The sequence below is a fragment of the Eleginops maclovinus genome, chromosome 17 (genome assembly GCF_036324505.1).
Source record: "Eleginops maclovinus isolate JMC-PN-2008 ecotype Puerto Natales chromosome 17, JC_Emac_rtc_rv5, whole genome shotgun sequence".
Taxonomy (NCBI): domain Eukaryota; kingdom Metazoa; phylum Chordata; class Actinopteri; order Perciformes; family Eleginopidae; genus Eleginops; species Eleginops maclovinus.
In genome coordinates, this window is record NC_086365.1 from 13,743,865 (window position 1) to 13,763,303 (window position 19,439).

At 41.6% G+C, this 19,439-nt stretch overlaps 1 protein-coding gene across 1 annotated transcript; it reads right to left on the bottom strand.

Moving 5' to 3' along the window:
* Nucleotides 1–6,866: 6,866 nt before the first annotated feature.
* Nucleotides 6,867–16,048, bottom strand: fgl2a (fibrinogen-like 2a). Its single transcript, XM_063905666.1, has 6 exons — nt 15,330–16,048; nt 14,470–14,674; nt 10,109–10,328; nt 8,836–9,006; nt 8,424–8,747; nt 6,867–8,270 (listed from the first exon to the last, which is right to left on the bottom strand). Exons 1-5 carry the CDS (start codon nt 15,864–15,866, stop codon nt 8,432–8,434), a joined length of 1,449 nt encoding a protein of 482 aa, XP_063761736.1. The 5' UTR covers nt 15,867–16,048; the 3' UTR covers nt 6,867–8,270; nt 8,424–8,431.
* Nucleotides 16,049–19,439: the final 3,391 nt, after the last annotated feature.

The window sequence follows — 19,439 nt, forward strand, 5'->3', positions numbered from 1 at the left end:
GGGTCACATCCCTGGAATAAATTAGCTGACACTAACACACTTTTAAAGTTACCAGCAGGGTTTTATCTCTGTAATTTAATCTATAAAAATAGTGTTTTCTCTCTTGTTGTATTCTCCCTTGGGATTTAATCCACTTTTTTTTATCACTCGTGGCTCGATTTGTTTAACTGGTTGCAATATGAAGTCCATTTGAACAAAGACAGTGATTCAGTAGGTGCCAGAAAACTGTAATTAGACTGGGTACTTAAGGTGAAAAGCATTTGGTTAAATTGATACCGCCTTTCATTTGGCGTGGAGCTACACTGCCAAACAGATTTGTTATTCACTTTTGAGGAACGTTTTTCCACAGGTTCTCTCCAGGATCTAGGATTCATACAAATACAGTCATTGTTACAAGTCTGTGAAACTTAATTATGTGAAATTTGTTTGGCAGAAGAAGCATTGATTTTGGAGACACACACACTGTGAAGATAATAAAAATAATCTTGTATTTTAAAAAGCAGAGTGGCTCCTCAGTTTAGTTCACGGTACATACAGTATGCACGTTTGCAATTTGTTTGTGTTTTATTGGACATCAGCCAGTTACTTGTTACATGAGAGCCACCACAAGTACTTCCCTTAAGGGTCTTGTTGGGAACAGGGTCTCTGTAATAAGACAAGAAAGACCACATCAAAGGAAGAAAAAGAAGGAAAGGCGTTTTAAAATGGTTTCATTCTCATTTCAGGGCAAATATACCGACTGATGATAACATGGACAAAGTTAGATCAGTAACTACCTCAAATGCCTCCTAGCTAACCAATCAGAGCAGACGGGGCTCTGGTTTCAGACAGAGGGTGAAAAGAGGTAGTATGAGAAAAATAAAGAGCTTTTTGAACATTAAAGCATGGAGACATGTCCCAGGAGAGACACTACATACTGATATGAACCTGAGCATGAGCACAACATAGGGAACGAACTTGGCTTTATCTGTCAAACCTCATGTTTTCCCTTTTTAGGACTGCAGAAGAAAAACATTAAAATGCCGTAAAACTAACATATTTTCTTCCTGACGTCCTGAATGAGCAAATGTAAGAAAACATTACTTCATTAAATCAGCCTGCACCGACAAATTAAAACAATCAAAGACCAAAAGGAGCTAACGCCAAAAGAACGTGCCCCTGTATACATGACACACACACACACACACACACACACACACACACACACACACACACACACACACACACACACACACACACACACACACACACACACACACACACACACAATATTTAGACCAGGTCTTATGAAAGGAAAAGCATCCTACTAAAAGAAACAGCAGGTTGTGAATGTAATAACCTTTTAATGTAAGGATCAAGAACAACCTGCATGGTATCACGTAGTAAAGGAATATATAGTGCAAATATCAAATGTGTATCTGTGTGATGTGATGCAAAACAATATTATATACATTTATTTTTAAAGATTTGCCACAACAAGAGGCATTATATGATGAAAAAAAGTCCCATGATGCAGAATTTTCCAGATACGTTCTGATGCCAGACTAAAAAATATGACGTAACAAAGTCAAATATGATGGATTTAATTTCAACAGATACTTAAATTATTGTTCTAAAGCTTCAAGTTATTAATAACAGTCCTCGAAGAGATTATTCCTAATGACAGTGTATTCTTTAGTAAATGTGAACAGCTGTTGCGGGCTGACATGCATGGTTTTATTGGACGATTGTTTGAAACAATGATCGGAGAACTATGGACAGTGGTGAGTCTGCCCACTCACACACTGAGAAACAATACCCTGGATTCTACACAGAGAGCTGAAGCATGACATCAGACTCACAGTTTGCCAAAAGTATGTCTGTATGATTTAGGTGTTCCTCTAAATTCCGGTTTGTGAAAAAGAAGGAGTTGGATCAGGTGTCATGTTTCAATCCTTTTGGTGAAATTTCATAATGGAAGTCTCTTGTCTCTTTGAATAACAAGGTAAAGGTTTCTAACAGGGACTCTGGTGCACTTTTAGAATTGTACAAAAGATTTTACTTCAATAAAAAGCAGGTTTACTAGGTTTTAAGGGACTTTAAACATCTGTTTATAAACTGTCTCCAGACGCCTCGTCTGAAGGACAAAGTCTTTGACAAGAGATTTTGTAACAGCAGGTTTTGTGCATGGAAAAAGCGTGTGTGTGTGTGTGTGTGTGTGTGTGTGTGTGTGTGTGTGCGTGTGTGTGTGTTAATTAGGGACACTTAGCTACACATGAAAGAGAGGTTTGTTGTGACTACAATGCAGCTGTATGTAGACCTGTGTGCATGGCGAAGTGAAACACAATCAGCACATGCCCCCACACAATGTGACACCGTAGACTGTGTACATAAAGTGTAAAACCCATAGTTACCGTGGTTCCTGACCTGCTCTCATAAAGAGTTCAAAAAAGGGGAGTAGCAGCAGAGGTTAGCCCTTTTAAATATACATACACTACTGTTTGGCTATAAATCTGCTAAATTTTCAGGGACAGTCTACACAGGCATGCTTGTGGTTTTTTGGGGCTGGCTCATGGAGGGTTTTGCCCAGCCAATAATCCTCATGCAGCCCCCCAAAAAAAGTGTTCACTGTAGTCCACAATTGTAAGAGACTTCTGTATTTCAAACTACCAACAATTATTGAGTATATGTATTCTACACAAATTTTACAATGACTGAAGGTTTTGTTTTTGGAAAGCTTTCCTGAAGTTTCAAATTTCTAAAATATGCTATGGGGCAAGGGGGAACTTGTGGACGGTACAAGTGGAAAAAAACATTTTGGGCCACATTCTACAGAAATCAACCTGGGAACTGGTCTAAATTCTTATTGGTTTGATTAGAATCCATCTTTAGGTTTGGCATTAAAGTCTTAAAAATGTTCCATGTGATGTATTAAGATACAGCCATAAAATACTTTGAGCTTAAAGCTGAAGGCTTAGCGCTAACATTACAGCAATCGTTATGCTAACATGCAGTTAGCATACTCAGCACAAAGTACAACTAGCTGATGTGTCATTTTTAAGTAGGTATTTAACTATAAACTACATTTTTTGGACAGGTTAAGACTTTGGTTTTATGGCAAAGTCCCAAAAGCTTTTTTACAATTTATCCTGAGGGTCATGATTGTGTGTACGACGCCAACATTTAGCCCCTATTGAGCAATTCCGCTATCATGGCTAGAAAGAACAAGAGCAAAAACAATGTAGCCTACAATCCCGGTCTTTGCCCCTGGTGACTGACTCAACGTGCATCATCAACATCTGTTGCGGATTGTTAGAACAAGCAGTCATTACTCAGAACTTGTTAAATCTCAAGTCAGCAATTTTGGTTGGGTTGAGGGGAAGATTGATCGTTGAGGGGAAACGGTTTTATAGAGTCAGCAGGTTTTATCATGTTGACTGAGATGAAAGGGTAGAGCAGCATGGGCAAAATATGCACAATAACTTTATAATGGTATGGTTTATGTACGTCAATAACTGATTCAGCAACAAACACTAACATGAAGCAATCATTCTGAAACTTCCCGGGATCCTGTATTATTCCCATGTACCTTTGCAGCGTTGTTAGTCTCCCTTTAAGTAGCTATAAAACTTGAGGTTATGTTTTGCTGTTGTTATGCCAAAAATGGTAACACAAGGCGCACTAGAAGGGGTATATTTCCATTTTACAATATAAACAGGAGTCTGCCAGGATTCATTACTGAGCATAACCAGACAGTTGGAGAGGATTCAAGGTCAATTTGGAAACCAAGCTTCCATGAAAAACATTCATCTAAAAGCACTGGGTGATTTAACCGCTTTAACAAAGGGTAGTGAAATAACGGAGACTTAATCAACAACATTAATTGGAGGGTAAGATTTAAATACAAATTATGAGTACATGTTTAAAAAGACACCTTTAAAATTGTGGAGGGTGATTTAGTTGTTCATTCAAATGTGTTCTTTATACTTAACTATATATACCAAGCCAAACCACGGATAATGAGTGACTCTTTTTGTTGACCTTCTATATCAAATAAATGCACACATTCTCAGCTAAAACAACTCAATTGCAAGGGTGTTTTCATTCATTTGGTCAGGTATCATTAAAGTGATTGGCAGTTTTTGCATAGACAAAGGCATTTCTGTAATGAAGCCAGTTCAATTCAGAAAGGTTTTGTGCATATGTGTTCATACATATACGTTTTTCCACAATAGTGTGTGTGTGAATACATGCCTCTCCTTCTAGGGCACATACACTCACAGCATAATACATGCACAAACCTGTACCATGTGCTAAGCCATATGGTTTTGAGAATATATTTGTGCACAGGAAACAAGTGCAGTGAAAACAGCCTTTCAAGAGGAGGGTTATTTGTGCGACAGCCAGAAAACCTAAGGTAAATCAAGAACATACCAAGTAGGAAAACACAGTCTAAAACTGCCTCACACAGTTCATCACTGACAGAGATTCAAGGCTGACCGTACTATTAAAGAGGCAAGGGGTTAGGGGTGTTTCTTGGTTGGTGGACCCAGCATTTTTAGAAGTTATATCATGTCTACCTTTTGTTGTCAGAAAGGGATCTCCGTCTCTTTCATACATATTGTAAGCACACCAACATATTGGCATTCAGACAGATGCATTGCAGAGATAGATAACACATCCTTGCAGCTGTTGGAGGGAGTGAGTAATTGGGCATGCCAACTCCCAGAGTGCACTGTGGGAATTTGAAAGAAGCAGGAGAAAAGCAGTAGTGCACCATCACCATCACCTTAGAAATCCGTTGGTTCCAGATCTGTTTTAGTAGCATACTGTTTCCACTCAGTGTACAGTCAGCTGGATTTTGGAGCTGCTCTCTGTTGGCAATGTTGATGCTGTGATTGGGGACCACAGTAAATTAGCCCTAGTATTTACCGCCATCTGCTGGACTCTCACTGCAAGTGTTACATATGAGTATATGTGTTCATTACACTTTTACATCTTTGAATATAATCAAATGTTAACTTTTAGGAGAAAACGCTAAGCATACAGGAGCTTGGATATAAAGAAGCGTGGTGAAAATAAAGCGCGTGAACTAACGTGATTAGTGACGCATGACGTCGTTACTATAGTAACCAGAACACAGCGTTTAACCTGAGAGAAAACTGTGATTGAGTTTTGCTATCGTTATTTAAACTGTTAAAGGCGTACGGTTTTGTAGTTGTATGACACAAAAGGACGGTGTTTTCAAGACGGGTGCGAGGAGTGAAGACCTTTATAAGTAAGACTTTTGCAAAAGTATCTGTTTCTTTCTTTAGCAAACAAACCCCGACACGAACATGAACCACCTGTACTGTTAGCTAACGCTTAGCTTATGTTGTAGCTAAATAAATTAGCATAAACAGTAAGGTTACACTTCAACCTGGAGCCTTTTTACCTTTAGAACAAAGGAGTGTTTTAATTGTAGTGATTAAGCTGAAGAAAGGGACGTTTATGTTTTGGTCGCTGAGTGTTTTAGTCAGAAAAGTACAAACTAACTTTGTTTCGATTCCTTCAAAATAAAAGCGCACTGTTTACATATTTAGGTGATACTGTCCCTATCCACCTTGCATAGACTTAATCGACATATTGTCATTATTTATTTGTAGTTGATCACGAGACAACTCCCTTTAAAGTCAGCTATGGATATTGAGCCTGTGCTTTAAAGAGCTCTTGCATATCCGGTTTGTTGGTAGCCTATAGACAGTTTTTTGCAACACCTCTCTGACCCTTCTATTGGTTTTTGGGGGTAACTCAACTCTGGGGAAATTACAGAGTCATTTAGGATGAAGAACAGCAAGAGTTACCCATCCTGCATAGCATATAGCTATTGCTGACGTTTTTATCCTTCCACTATATCCTGTTTCATAAAAGCATTGCTCTTATTCCCCATGCTTTCTCACTCTATGAATACCTATAAATAGACTGATTGATGGACTGTGTCTACCTGTATGTTGTTTTGCATTAGTGAGTCTATCAGAGGAGCAACAGGATTGCATGAATCCCAGTGGAGAAGAAGGGAAAGTGGAAGAGGAGGAGGAGGAAGAGGAGGAGGAGGATATCCGTCTGGTGGCCCTTACACCTGATGCTTCACCCCCAGAGGACCCCCCCCTTGCTATTATTGATGTTACTGCTACCTCTGCTTTCCAGTGCCTTGATGAGGTAAGACTAACACATGATGATTTATAGTCATACTTTTGAAAGCATTTTAGAGGTTGTACATGAAAGACAAACACTATATTATAAGCATATTGTTTTACTTAACTTGAGTATTTCCATTTAATGCTACTTTATACTTCTGCTCGGCCACAAACCAGAGGTAAATATTGTGTTTTTTATTATACTACGTTTGTTTTACACTCTTAGTTACTAGTTACTTTTAACATATGAACACACAATACAAACTAAGTCTTTTAAAATGTGCTCCACATGACAAACCTTAACTTTGAAAGGCTTGTACACAAAAGTACTGGGAAGTGTCTTACTTCTGCATACTTTTACTTTTGATACTTTGGTACATTTAGTTGATAATATTTCTGGACTTTACGTTACTGAAATGGGCCGTTGTGCAGAATGAGTACTTTTTTGTACTTTAATTACAACTTGATGCCTATACTTGTTTTGATTTATTACTTTGGTCACATTGTGAAGTCGGGATACTTGTAATGGAGTATTTTAACACCATAGTATTTCAACTTTCACGTAAGTACAGGATCTGAGTACTTAATCTGCTCTGGCAATGATCTGTGTTTACTTTTTCCCCTGATAGATCAGCTTTAAAATATATCTCGGTACTGTTCGTGGATTTGCGGGCCATACGACGTTAAACATAATGATTAAAGGAAAGTAAATACTTGGAATTGAATTCATCGTGTGGATGAGCACAATCATTTTTTATTAACTTGATGGTCACATACAGTAAACAGACATTAAAGTCACAGGCCCACAGTGTGATTTTTTTCTGCGATGACTGATATGTACTCCCTCTTTTATTGAGTCACTTCAATGAGTCAACACCTCATTAACCCATTCATCATGGGCATGCAGCATAACAGGCGTCAAAAAGCCAGCACTTTAAAGGATTTCTCAAATGCTTTCAACAGGATTACCAAACACTGAAATGTACACGGCCATGAAGTTAGAACTTTATTCGTTTTTTGATATAAAAAAGTGCATAATCTTTTGGCATGACGGTTGAATATGAATGATAGAAAAAGATCAATATCGTACACACACACAAAGCTCCAAATACACACATATTTACTATGAATGGTCCCAATACTGCACAGTCTTTATCATTGCTCGACAATCATTAGACCTGTCCTGTGTGACCTATGTATTGTATAAAAGCTGTCATACCTCACAAAATAAAATAAATACTGTACACATCCTTAAAGTTTCTTCCCCCATCCTTCCCATTCACAGTGCGCATCGAATGGATTAAATGGTGCTTTACAGAGCTCTAACGTTAGGCGGCAGTATTGTACAAGTGATGCTACAGGGAGGGTTCTTTTTTTTACACATGAAAACTGGTGCATGGCATCTAGAGATAGTTCAGTGCACCCAGAGATAATGGTGGAGTACAATAGGAACAGGTTATTTTTGCAGCAGTGTCCTGCTCCGGGGCTGCTGTCAAGAAAAATTTAATGGAGCATCAATAATGCAGAATGAAGTTGGGAACGATCCAATAGAGTTGTATTTCAGGGTTCATATTTATCCTTGGAGGTTTTATACTGTATAGGATGATGATACATTAGCAAAGTGTCCCAGTGTAATTAAACGAACGACACAGAAGCTATTAATTGTGCACCGCTACCCAAAAACGCGTCGTATATCACTTCCTGTAGTTGTTTTTTTAAACATTTTGACTCTGACCCCTGGCGTGAAGTCTTTCACAATGAATTTCAGAGCCACTAAAAACTGTATCATCAGCTCTCATATACCTCACTCGAGTGGCTGCTGTTAATTATGAAACCATTTTGAGCAGGAGAAAATGATAGCTCATTAGTTTTTACTACTGCTGTGTGCTGTGCCGTGTCTCAGCTGGTTTTATAGCAGGGGGGGGGGGCAGAAAGTGGAGAAATGTCAGAAAGACAAACTGTGAAAAATCTCCCATTTTAACCCATCGTAGAATATTATGGCCACTGTTGGAGGCTGGCCTTTACACTGCATGTGTGTGTTATTTTTATCACCGTTCATAGTCCATTGTCCTTTAGTATCATCGTTCGAATCCAACTTTTTTTGACAGCTGCACTCTGCAGTGGAGAAAAGTAATGGCACAGTTATCATTTTTTGCATTTACTTTCAAAATTGTGTTTTTCTGTGTATGCATGAGTTAAGTGAGCAAATGCATGACCAATGGTTTGTGTTTTTCCTTCTGTTCTCCGTCTTTCTATACTGATATTTACCTGTCCGCTTAAGGAGCGTAGTTCTTGGGCCTTATCAACATCTTGACGGTTTTGAAGGCCTGCCTGTAGTTGGTTGGGTAGTACTCTGTGGACATGTTGTGCCACGTTCCCCAGAAGATCCCGTTCCTGACTCCCTTGTACCTCTTGTGATAGTACTTCCCGTTGAGGTTGGCGGACATGCAGGCGTCGAACCACCATCCGGAGCTATAGTAGGCTCCGCAGTTTCCGGAGGGGTACATGTCATTGTCGCGGTCGGGCGTCGAGAAGAACTTCTGGTCGTGGTTGAAGTGCTTGTTGAAACTGATGGCGTTCCCGGCTGACCCACTGCAAGAAACATCAATACTTATATAAGATTTAGTCCGTCTTTATGAATATTTTATCACGTGTGCAAGCACAGAATCTAAAATTGTACCTGTATCCACTGACAGACAGTCGGTAGCGAAGGAATTCATTGGCCACATAGAACTGGTCGTACTTGGCGTACTCCCGCACTCCCTCGAAGTCTTCCAGCTCAATGCGCAGAACCATGTCTTTGGCTTTTGTCATCGAGTGGATATGGTCATTGCCCAGCCAGAACTCACCTCTACAGAAGAGGGTGAGTACAGATGAGAGGAGAAAGGACAAAGTTAAAAAAAAATGAGAGATTATGAAAAGGCGCATATCGGTGTACACTTGATTGGAAAGCTTCTCAAAATGATTTAAGTTAACGACAGAGGGGAGGAGGAGATGCAAGGGCAGAGGAGTGTGACGGCACGAGCGGGTTGAGAGGAGACATTATTCTTTCAGTGGGAGGTTATTCTACATCCGTACGCCTGGTTATCATATACAACTCCTGCCTTCAGGAACAGAGGGGAGAACATGGCCTGAAATATGAATCTAGTTATAGAAGAGGCGTTAAAACGAAAGGCTGCTTCGCTCCATTTTCACTGGAAGCTATTTCCCATCTTAATCCATTTTTCTAAGTCTTAAATTATTAATTGCATTCTGTTAAAAGGGGTCAGCGCTACTCTAGTCATTTGTTTTTATTTATATTTGATATAGAAGAATTGTAACATCGTGGTTCACCAATCGATTACCTGAGCAGAGAGTAGGATTACATTTAGGCGAGGCTGAGAGCATGATAACCCTGGCCTACAGTTGTTGGATTGGTGAAAGCTTTTTGCTACAACTAAGGGGTTTACCTTATGATTCCAACAATTCATTCATGAGTTTTTAATTGTTTTTATTGAATCTTAGCCTTGCAGACCATTTACATGCACCCATATAACAAACTACAGGAAAGGGAAACCCCCCAAATGCATATTAGGGTCTGTTAAGTTGGAAAACTCACCAGAGACAAATAACAACATGACATAATTGGGATTTCTTTCTTAGGACATGTTTGCCCAACTGCCCTATGGGTCGGCGGCCCACAAAATGTCTGCATATTAGCCTTTTCCGTTGTTTAATTGAACCCTACCTTCTTACATCAATGTGATATTTAAACATCATATCGTGCTGCAAGAAATGTACCTTTTTTCCTTTAAAAAAAAAAGACTTTCGATTTTAAGGACAAAAACCCTAAAAAAGTTTGATATAACTGGTTGTCTTTTTCAGCCTCTTAGCCACATCTGACATTTGGCTTCCGTGCAAATGTTTTCCCCCGACCTTACTTTACCTTTTTTAACAGGAGAGTAGGAAATTACCTGAGGTTCCCGAAGCCTTTCTTATACTCGGCCCAGGTGCGGTTGAAGCTGACAGACCCATCGAGCCGTTGCTGTATCACGGTCCATCCGCCCCCATACGACTCCATGTCACAGAAGACGTCGATCGTGCCATTGCGGGGATCAAGGGTCACGGGGTACACACCGTTCTTCCTCGCCTCCAGCACATTGTAGTCCGAACAGTCCCGAGGGGCCATGATGACTGCTTGGATAGAGAGAGAAATGATGAATGGTGGAGAGGTGGTTTTAAGGAGATGTGACTGGATGATATTAAATATTGCTCTGGCATTTATCCTTCAAGAAAAGAAAAGAACATGTGATAAGTCAGAAGGAAATCCAGCTTTAACTGTTGTGGAAGTTCTCATTCCGGCATTAATTTCCGGGGAAGACTATTCCAACCTCTAACCAGACCACGCCTTGTGTAATTTCCGGGGGAAGACTATTCCAACCTCTAACCAGACCACGCCTTGTGCAGATCAGGCTTAAGTTCATCAAGTCGTCAAGCATAAAACTGAGAACTATCTTTCTGTAAGCATTTGAGAACACTCTTGCGTAACCTCACCATGATGTCCCTTCTGGAAATCACATTCAGGACTCCAACATAAAAGTAAGTAAAGGAAAGAACAGGGGCCACGGTTAGAAGATGAAAGTACCTGCTCCCGTGTTGCACCGCAGGACATTTCAGACAACTGTGCCACTTTCTGAGATTTCTTCCCACAATTTCTCTAAAATATCTTCCCACTTGTTTCTCTTAACTCTTGCTCCCGGCCCCTGTGTCGCACTGCGGGCCGCTGACCCCACCCAAAAGCGAGATCCAAAGGCCCCTGTCAGTTAGCATTTGGGAATTGAAAGGAACAGACTTGTCAAAACGTGGGAAAGTGTAAAACTGGATTAGAGAGGCGTACCCCCTCCCTGCACGTTTGGCACCTGGGGCCTAAATCATCTTGACATTGGGCAGGCAGCATGTGGACCCCGACTGAGTGACGCAGTGCACTGCTGATACGGATTTGTCATTCTGTTAAATCTGTTAAATGGCATGGTAGATTATAAAGAACAAGTGTAGAACAGTTCCAAACCGATAGCGCAGGTTTCTTGACGCACAAGAAGGAAAGGTCTACAAATGGAAGCAAGGTACGGTTTGTGTTTTCTACGTTTTTTGTGAGTATGGTGCAAAATAAAAGCACCATTCATGTCCTTTGGTTGCTTTATCTCTGTCCCCATCTTCTACATTTTCCTGTCAACATGTGCAGAGAACTTTGTGTGCAAAATGGCTGCAGGATTGTAGATCACGCAATCTGGGAGCATGATGTTTGAAAAATGTATCCTTGTCACGTTAACGGCTCTCGCTGCACTTTGCATTCAAAGTGTTGTGCTATAAATTCTTCCAGTGTCTCCTTCACTTTAAGTGAGCGTAGTTTCTCCACTTCACATCCCTATTTGTCACCATCTGTCTACAGCCAGCATTCATGGGCAGAAAAGCCATCACATCTGACTACTTCTGGCACTGTGCCTGACCTAAATAACTCCAATATCAGCCACGTCCTGGTGTCCAAATGTTTGCTTTGACTGATATCTAAGAAACGTCCAAAGTATTGATGCTTTTTAGACCAATTGTTGCCCAACCCCGCTGGTAAAGGATTGGCATGAAAGGAAGACAACCCTGTTATCAAGGAAGCAGGCTCTGTGACAACCCGTATTCAGTTTAGATTAGTACCTCTAATGGAAGGAAATGTGTCTCCAAAGTGATAGTATAATCTTTCGCCACAAAAAGTAGAACTGTCTGTTTTGACACGAATCAAAAAGCAACACCCTTCCTTTTAGGAAGCTATGTGTCGCCACATCGCACACAAGCAGTAAACTGAGCATCCATTCTCTGTCCATAATTGAGTAAATGTAGCCAAACAGTAACATGAATTGCTACCCGTTCACCTCAAGGCCTTAATACGTCTTACAGCAGTGAAAGGGAAGATTAGTGCTTGAAGCAGGGATGGGAATTGGCAAACAGGGTGAAAGAAACGCTTGCAGCATTGAGTGATAAAAGCATCTTGACAAACGTACTGTCGCTTGATGGTGAAACGGCAATTCTACATTGGCCTTAAGTGCCAGTTTTTTATTAGGGTTAAGGTTATTAGCTGCTTGCTCCTCATCAGCTGCTCTCCTTTTGAGCTTGGAACAAAGTAGCTTGGATAAAGGGAAACAAAAAAAGATAGAAACACATTTCTTTTCAAACCTACAGAGTAAAGATGTTGTTTGAACTGTATAGTGTAGAGCTGTGCCAGTGAGTCTGAATATAAACCCCTTTTTATATGTGTTTAACATTTGCCCTGCCATATAGATCCATCAATTCAGCTCCTAACTTGATACAAAAATCCACATCTGCCTGTCATGACGTCTCCTTGAATCGATATAATCTGCAGACGAAGGCATCTTATGTCTGCTCGCTCGTATCGCTTCGGATGAAAACAGAATTTAAATTTGATTCATGTAAAAATGGAGGTGCAATTTGGCAGCTGTATATATAGTTTATTCAGGAGGCAGGGGAACTATTTAGCCAGGAATTGCCTCACTAAGCACTACGATAAACAACTGGGAAACGTAGGGTTCATACCAAGTAGAGGGCATTCTAATTCATCTTGTGTGGGTTTGTTTTTCACACTTGTTATGATATCTGAAAGGTTAAGATCAGATTGTGTCTTTTTGAAGAAGACATATCACCCGAGTCAAAGAGCCAATATTTATACTCGTGTTGTGAAACTGCAGAAGTATTACATTAATTTCCCTGGTAATGACAGCTGTTTTCCGTCTGCTTCTTTGGATCCACTTCAGACACCATCGAGCATGATCTCCTAACTTGCTGTTGCATAAATTGCCGGATCTCGAGTTAAACATGACAGATTGATGTTCAAAAACAAGTGTTACTGACCCTGGGTGCGATCCGTGACTAATGTTGGGAAAGCCGCCCACATAACTTCTTGTGGTGTTGTCAAGAGATAATGAGAGCTAGTTGTTTTTATGCAGGAATGAGCACTCAAGAGCATGACCTCCAGAGGAAGAGAGAGGAGGGGTAGGGCACCGGGAAAAGGGGATTAAAGAGAGAGGGAGTCGGGGAAAGTTGTGTCAAAAGAAGAAGTTAAAAAGAGCGGAGATATGAAGGGGAAATGGAGCGATGAAGAGCGGATAGACAAGAATAAATGTATGAGTGAAGGAGGACGGGATTCAAGGAGAAAGGAGCACATTTAGGGAGGAAGAAAAACGCAGAAGAAGAGAGAAATCTGGGATTCCCTTCACACCACTGCCCCAGCTAATCTACTTATAAATAAGCTCACATCTGTTTTCCACATAAAAGCCCCCCCAATATAATGTCACATTCACTCATGCAATATCGGGATATTATTTAGCCTGAAAAGAGGCCGGCATTTCAACGGCTCTTTCTTCCAAATAAGCTTTTTACATCGATGCAAAGGGGGCTAGTTTGCAATCCCTACTACTAAGTTTTTAAAAGTCTCCATAATGAGGCTGTACTAATCTCTGACTTCCTGGAGAAACATTCACATTACAGTATGTAGTAACGTAGGCGCCAAGTGTCTGTCTCCCTTATGGAGGGTATTGCACTGTGAAGGCACTTGAAATAGTTATATAAGCGGTCATTTTAATACTCACTTTGACCCTCGTAGTCATATTGCTCCACTCAACATGACCTCAGCCCAAAACTATTCCAGAATTGTTGTTATGGCTGCACTTAGCCAGCCGACGCTCTTCTACACTAGTGGACATTATGCAACGTTCTTCATACCGATAATAGCAAAAGCATGTCGCTCACAACAAACCACTGTGAGCAACATGTCAATGTCATCGTCAGCCTGGAAGATTTCACTTCCCATTTCCCCGAAGAAAAAGGTCTCGGGTGAAGGTGACCACCCAGAGATGGGTTGTTTGTAGTCCCTATGTCCACTCAGGCCTGATTGGATAGATCCAATGCCAGAAAAGTCACCTTACAACAACAGCAACCCTCAAATGGTTCTGCATGTGCGGGAGAATCATTACCATACAGTATCAACATATGTGGGGACATTGAAGGGAAATAGATGAGAAGAGAGAGGGCAGATTTATCATGCAGAGAATGCAAAAAAAAATGGAATACATGAAAAGAGCAGAGGCGTCTTTTGAAAGAGCAAAGATGGAACAGAATGTAATATAGCACAATAGAAATCCCAGGAGGTTTTCTGTCAAAAGAGAATACATGTATAGTAAATAGCTGGGAAGATGGAGAGGGCTTTCAAATGGCAGTGAAGAAAAAATACCACGACTGCTGCCAAACTCATCTTAGCAAAAAGTGGGCTTACACTGTGGGGTGTTCTGAACTGCACACTGGGAAGTGCAGCCGGAGCAGAGCTTGTTGATCACTCCAGTGATGTTCTCCACCCGCTGGTCCACCTCAGCCTTCACGTTGTCCATGTTGAGCAGGTTGAGCCCCTCCAGGCGACCCTGCATAGCCGTGATCTGGCTCCTGGCGATGCGCAAGCTGGCCGACATCCTATTCATTTTCACCTGGGAAGGGGCCAGAGCAGGGAGGAAATTATGTCTGTGCACAGAATACAAACCAGGTGGATTACTGTCACCAGCCTCATTCATTGTTTTACCAGCCCCCATTTAGGGTTTTTGAATAGAAACGGGCTGGGAGAGTAGACAAACTTACAAAACAATCACCGCCATTTGGCTGGTGTCTGCCACTGGTCCCACACCCTGTTTACAGTAACAGGAATTTTCCCTGATGGAGCGGTGCCAGCCTGGACTTTACAGGTCTTTCAACATCTGGCCAGTTTGCATTCCGGTTGGGCACATTTGACTGGGCAAATTAGGATGACTTTGATCATACAAAGCGCTTTCTTTGTCACTTTGTTTAAGTCAGAGTCACGTAAGTCCTCACAAGGTTGTTGATGAAGAAACTGGTGCAGTACCACTATTGCATTACCAGTGAGGAACTAGAAATGATATTTACCTGATACATAACGTGTTGAGATTTTACACAGTTTGAACAATGGCAAAACCAGCACTATGCTCATTTAAATGACAATTCACTTCACTTTTATGGACAAGCATCTTTTCTGGAAACTAGGTTTGTTAAAATATTGTACAACCCTTGGTCAAAGGAACTGAAAGTGTGGGGAATTCTCTTTTCTGTAAACTGAACTAAGCCTCTTACCTGCATCTCCTGCATAGTGCTTGGGCTCTGTGAATTTTTCCCCAAAATAGAACCATCTCCCCTCTCCTCCTGGCTGGTGCCAACTTGCACATCCTGTCCTGTCAGGTCTTCCCTCTGCGTCTGTCCCTGGTCCGCTTGCTGATGTCCAAACGCTCCATTCCCCCGTGCCCCGCGGCACTCCTGGCACCCACCCTTCAGCTTGTTGACCACCTCCTTCAAGCTCTGCAGCTCCTTCATCGTCTTCTCCAGCAGCCTGAACTGCTTGGGCAGCTGGATGGTGAGGGGAGGCAGGGTGAGCTGGTAAGGGCAGTCCTCCCCATTTTCTGCCCCGGCCCCGGAGCTCCCACACTGGCCCGCGGGTCTCAGTTTAATGGGGCATGAGGTTGGAGTCCCAGATTCAGATCCCAAAGAAAAAGGTCCTCTAGTGTCCCATCTCTGGTGTGAGTTGACGGGGAAGTCCGCCGCCCGGCTTGTGCGTGGCACCAATGTGGCTGCAAGCAGGAGGCTGGCATAAATGCAAAGCACAACCGTCCTCATTTCTAAGTGTGTGTGAAGTGTCCGCAACTGCCTCTGAAATAACCTCAAAGTGTCTGGATGCGAAAAGTAGTGTGTGAGCTGCAGATGGAGAAGTGTGCCCTGGATCCTATTGGTTTAAGAGTGAGTGTGTGTATGAGCACTGCCTGCAGGAGGGAGAGCGCAGGGGGACTGCCGCTGCCTCAGATAGCTGTGTCATTAATATCAGGACGAGTGAGGGAGGGAGAGAGAGAGAGGCAGGGAGGGAGGGAGGGAGGGAGGGAGGGAGGGAGCGAGGGAGGGAGCGAGGGAGGGAGGGAGGGGCAGCACTATTGCGTAATGCAAAACCCTATATCAGCAGCATTGTGAAAAACCACAGAGATGCAGACAGATTCTGTGAGCGGGGGGAAAGAGAAAAAAGAGAGGGAAGTAGAGAGGTGTTTGGCTGCAGGCAGTGCATGGTGCGGTCCTGCCTTCCTCTGAAATCTGTTCATTTCCCTGAAGAGAGAAATGACTCAGAGGAACTATCACAACTGATGTTAGGGTGATGAGTTTTCATGCTTGGTTGTTTTTGTTGTCAAAAACAAGCATTTAAAAAGCTCTGATTCCAAAGGCTTTATGAAAAGTGTCAACTCGTCAGTACCCAATTAGGCTCAGGTGGGAACAGCTAATATAAAATCCATGGTAAGCCAGCATCAGCAATAAAGTCGCCTCTGTTATAACTTGCTTTTATGTTGAAGCTTTGTCGTTATTGTCTGCAAGATGGTGGCTTTGCCTGCTAGCTGACATTGGTGTGAGCTTTGTGGTATATTGGTTGCCTCAGGACTGTTAGCTAGTTATGTTTTATTCAGAGGAACCTTTGGATTTGATGTTATGTTATCACCTGTTTACTTGCGTTTTTGGACGGCAGTAACTCAGTTCATAATGGTTTTGGCAGGACGGTTGCCATTCAAGTCAACAAACGGACAAAGTATGGAGTGTGGATTGGTAGTTTAAGAGTTGTTTAAGAGGTGCCAGTTCACCTCCTAGTGTCTGCTAAGGTGCTCTAAAGCAAGGGAGCAGACCCCAACACTGGTTGCTGTGTATATAATCGCTCCCTACTGCTTCTTTTATTAGGATGGGTTCAATGCAGGATCACAATTTCAGTGTTGAGGGTTGATTGCAAGTTGATTTGGTTCTAATCCTACATTTGTTCGATGGAATTATGTAAAGGTAGAGTATCCTAAACTAGGTTTTGTTTAGGTGTAGGCCACCTTGTTGGGCTCTTGTGATTGGATTCCGGGCTAATTCTAGGACCATGGTTGTGTTCTCTAGGTCAGGTGCTGAATCTCAGTTCCTGCTGACCACACTCCATCGCTTTCTGTTCCTGCAAAACCAAATCTGGATTTTGAGGTGTGTTTCACATTTTCTCCAATGGGTCACCAAGGTGCTGCACAGGTAATCTCATTACATAATCCTCAATAGAGACCAGGTCGAGTTACATCGGCAACACAACAGAGAGGACATACAAACAAAGACTAAGTAGAGCACAAGTGCAAAAGTGATAGTTTAAAACTTTGGACAAGTGCACACCCCCACAGACGCTCTCTGTAGATTTTCCTAAAGTAGTTTAAATCCCCTAGGGGAATCATAGTGGAGGGCTTCAGTACTGCTGGAGCGTGTTTCTGTTCGAGGAGGCAGAGTAGGAGAAAGCCTTCCCACCAAATTCTGTACATCCTGACTGAGGGGATGCAGAGAGGAAGGATGGAGCTCGAGGAACAGAGGCAGCAATGTTTACGTGACATGTAGGTGGATAGATGAGTGGGCAGCAGTCCAAGGATGGATTTATAAATAAAGTCATACCAGGGAAAAGTTCTGCACATGGATAATTATGACTACATTTGACTGTAGGATACAGATAAATGGTCCCTCAAGAGGGTTGCAGCCGGTGAGGATTCTCCATGATAGATTGCTTTCAGCGAGCAAAGATAGAGTGTGTTCGGATGCAAAACATCCCAGTAGTCAAGAGAGGGCAGGAAGAAGGAGTTTCCTGGTATTTTAATAGGCAGAATTTGATCATTTAAAGCCTCATTTCCTTTAAAGATGATTCATATGAAAACTTCTGTCTACATCTTTGTAAATGGCTCACAGCGCTGGATAAAAACATCATTGACATTCACCCTGTATCGTCCTTTCTTCTCCTTTAAAGGCACCATAGAATAGAAAGCATAGTTGAAAAAGGAGAGCTCAGTACAATGAACTGACATACCGTGAACCTCAAAACACCATTGTTTCCTCCTTCACGTGCAAATCGTGAATATGCATATCACAGCGGTAAAACGGGCGAATTACAACAATCCCTGTGTGTGACGTCACACACGGTTGTCCAGCCTCAACATCTGCATACGCCAGCTGCTGGAAACACTAACGCTAACACTTACCACTCCGTAACGTTGCTCTCCAATCTCCGACCAACTGGCTGTTCTTCAAATCCATCGGTTTCCTCCTCCGATGAAGGCTCCAACATGTAAGGTTGGATGCCAATAGCCTCCATGGTTCATCTCTCTAAGTTTTGCGATCTTCACTTACTTCTGTGGGCTCTGAGGCAGCCATGGATTGCTTCTTCTAAACCAGCCAATCAGAGCAGAGCTCGTCATAATTATTTAAATGAGCCCCCAAATACGGCAATTCAGCTCGTTTCATTCTAGGACCAAATCATAGGGTTATAAATGGGCCTGTGAAACCGCATCTGGATTTTTTTTGGATCAACCAAAGTGATATACCTTCTTTGTACACATCAGAGAACAATTTCAAATACCAGAGAGATGCTTTCTATGGCACCTTTAATGTTCTTGTTTGGCTGATCTACCCAATCAATTGTTTGTTTTGTGTTAATCTTTGTTTTTATCCACTATATTTGTTTACAACCTTTGTGTAAACTCTCTTCTGGTCACAGTCAGTTTGTGTCCGTGGAGAAAAACAACTTATTTTTGACAAGTATTCAAAAGACTTACTCAGGATGTTGCAAATTATTCAAAAATAATTATCAGAGACTTTAGAAAAAGGTATTCCTGAATCCAAATGATCAATATTGAGCGCCTGCCAGTACTCAGTGGTGATTCGATGTATTTAGTTTTTCCTGCATAATACAACTGCAGATGGCACAATTAACTCGGAATAAATCTACATTAAAATGAGTAAAGCCACATCAATTCAAATAAGACCTATTCTGATGGAGCTTCACAAGGAAAATATAGCCGAGAACACATTGTTGGTTTCCTTTTGTATTATTTTTTGGTTGAAACATTGTCCTTCCTTGTTACAATTTCTCAGTTTGAAAGGAAGGTTTGGACTGAATTTAGACAGCTTCTCAAGCATGAACAAAATATGGAAATTAAAAAGCAATTTCAAACCAACGCCGGCAGGTACACCTATAACATGCCTCTGAAATAAATGCAAAACAGACAAGAAAAATAAAATAAATAGTCCGTCACTGTGAGAATCATAAATGGAAACTGCAGTTTGTTATTCTGTGCTGCTTAATGAATACCCTGCATGAAGCATTGTGTGGGCTGTAGTTTTTATTGATGTATAAAGGGAATATTTTGGTAGCACAAA

Coding starts and splice junctions, on each gene's coding strand:
- fgl2a (XM_063905666.1), bottom strand. CDS start 15,866: ATGAGGACGGTTGTGCTTTGCATTTATGCCAGCCTCCTGCTTGCAGCC. Junction 14,675..15,329: donor GCACTATGCAGGAGATGCAG/GTAAGAGGCTTA, acceptor GCCCCTTCCCAG/GTGAAAATGAATAGGATGTC. Junction 10,329..14,469: donor AGTTCAGAACACCCCACAGT/GTAAGCCCACTT, acceptor CTATCCAAGCAG/TCATCATGGCCCCTCGGGAC.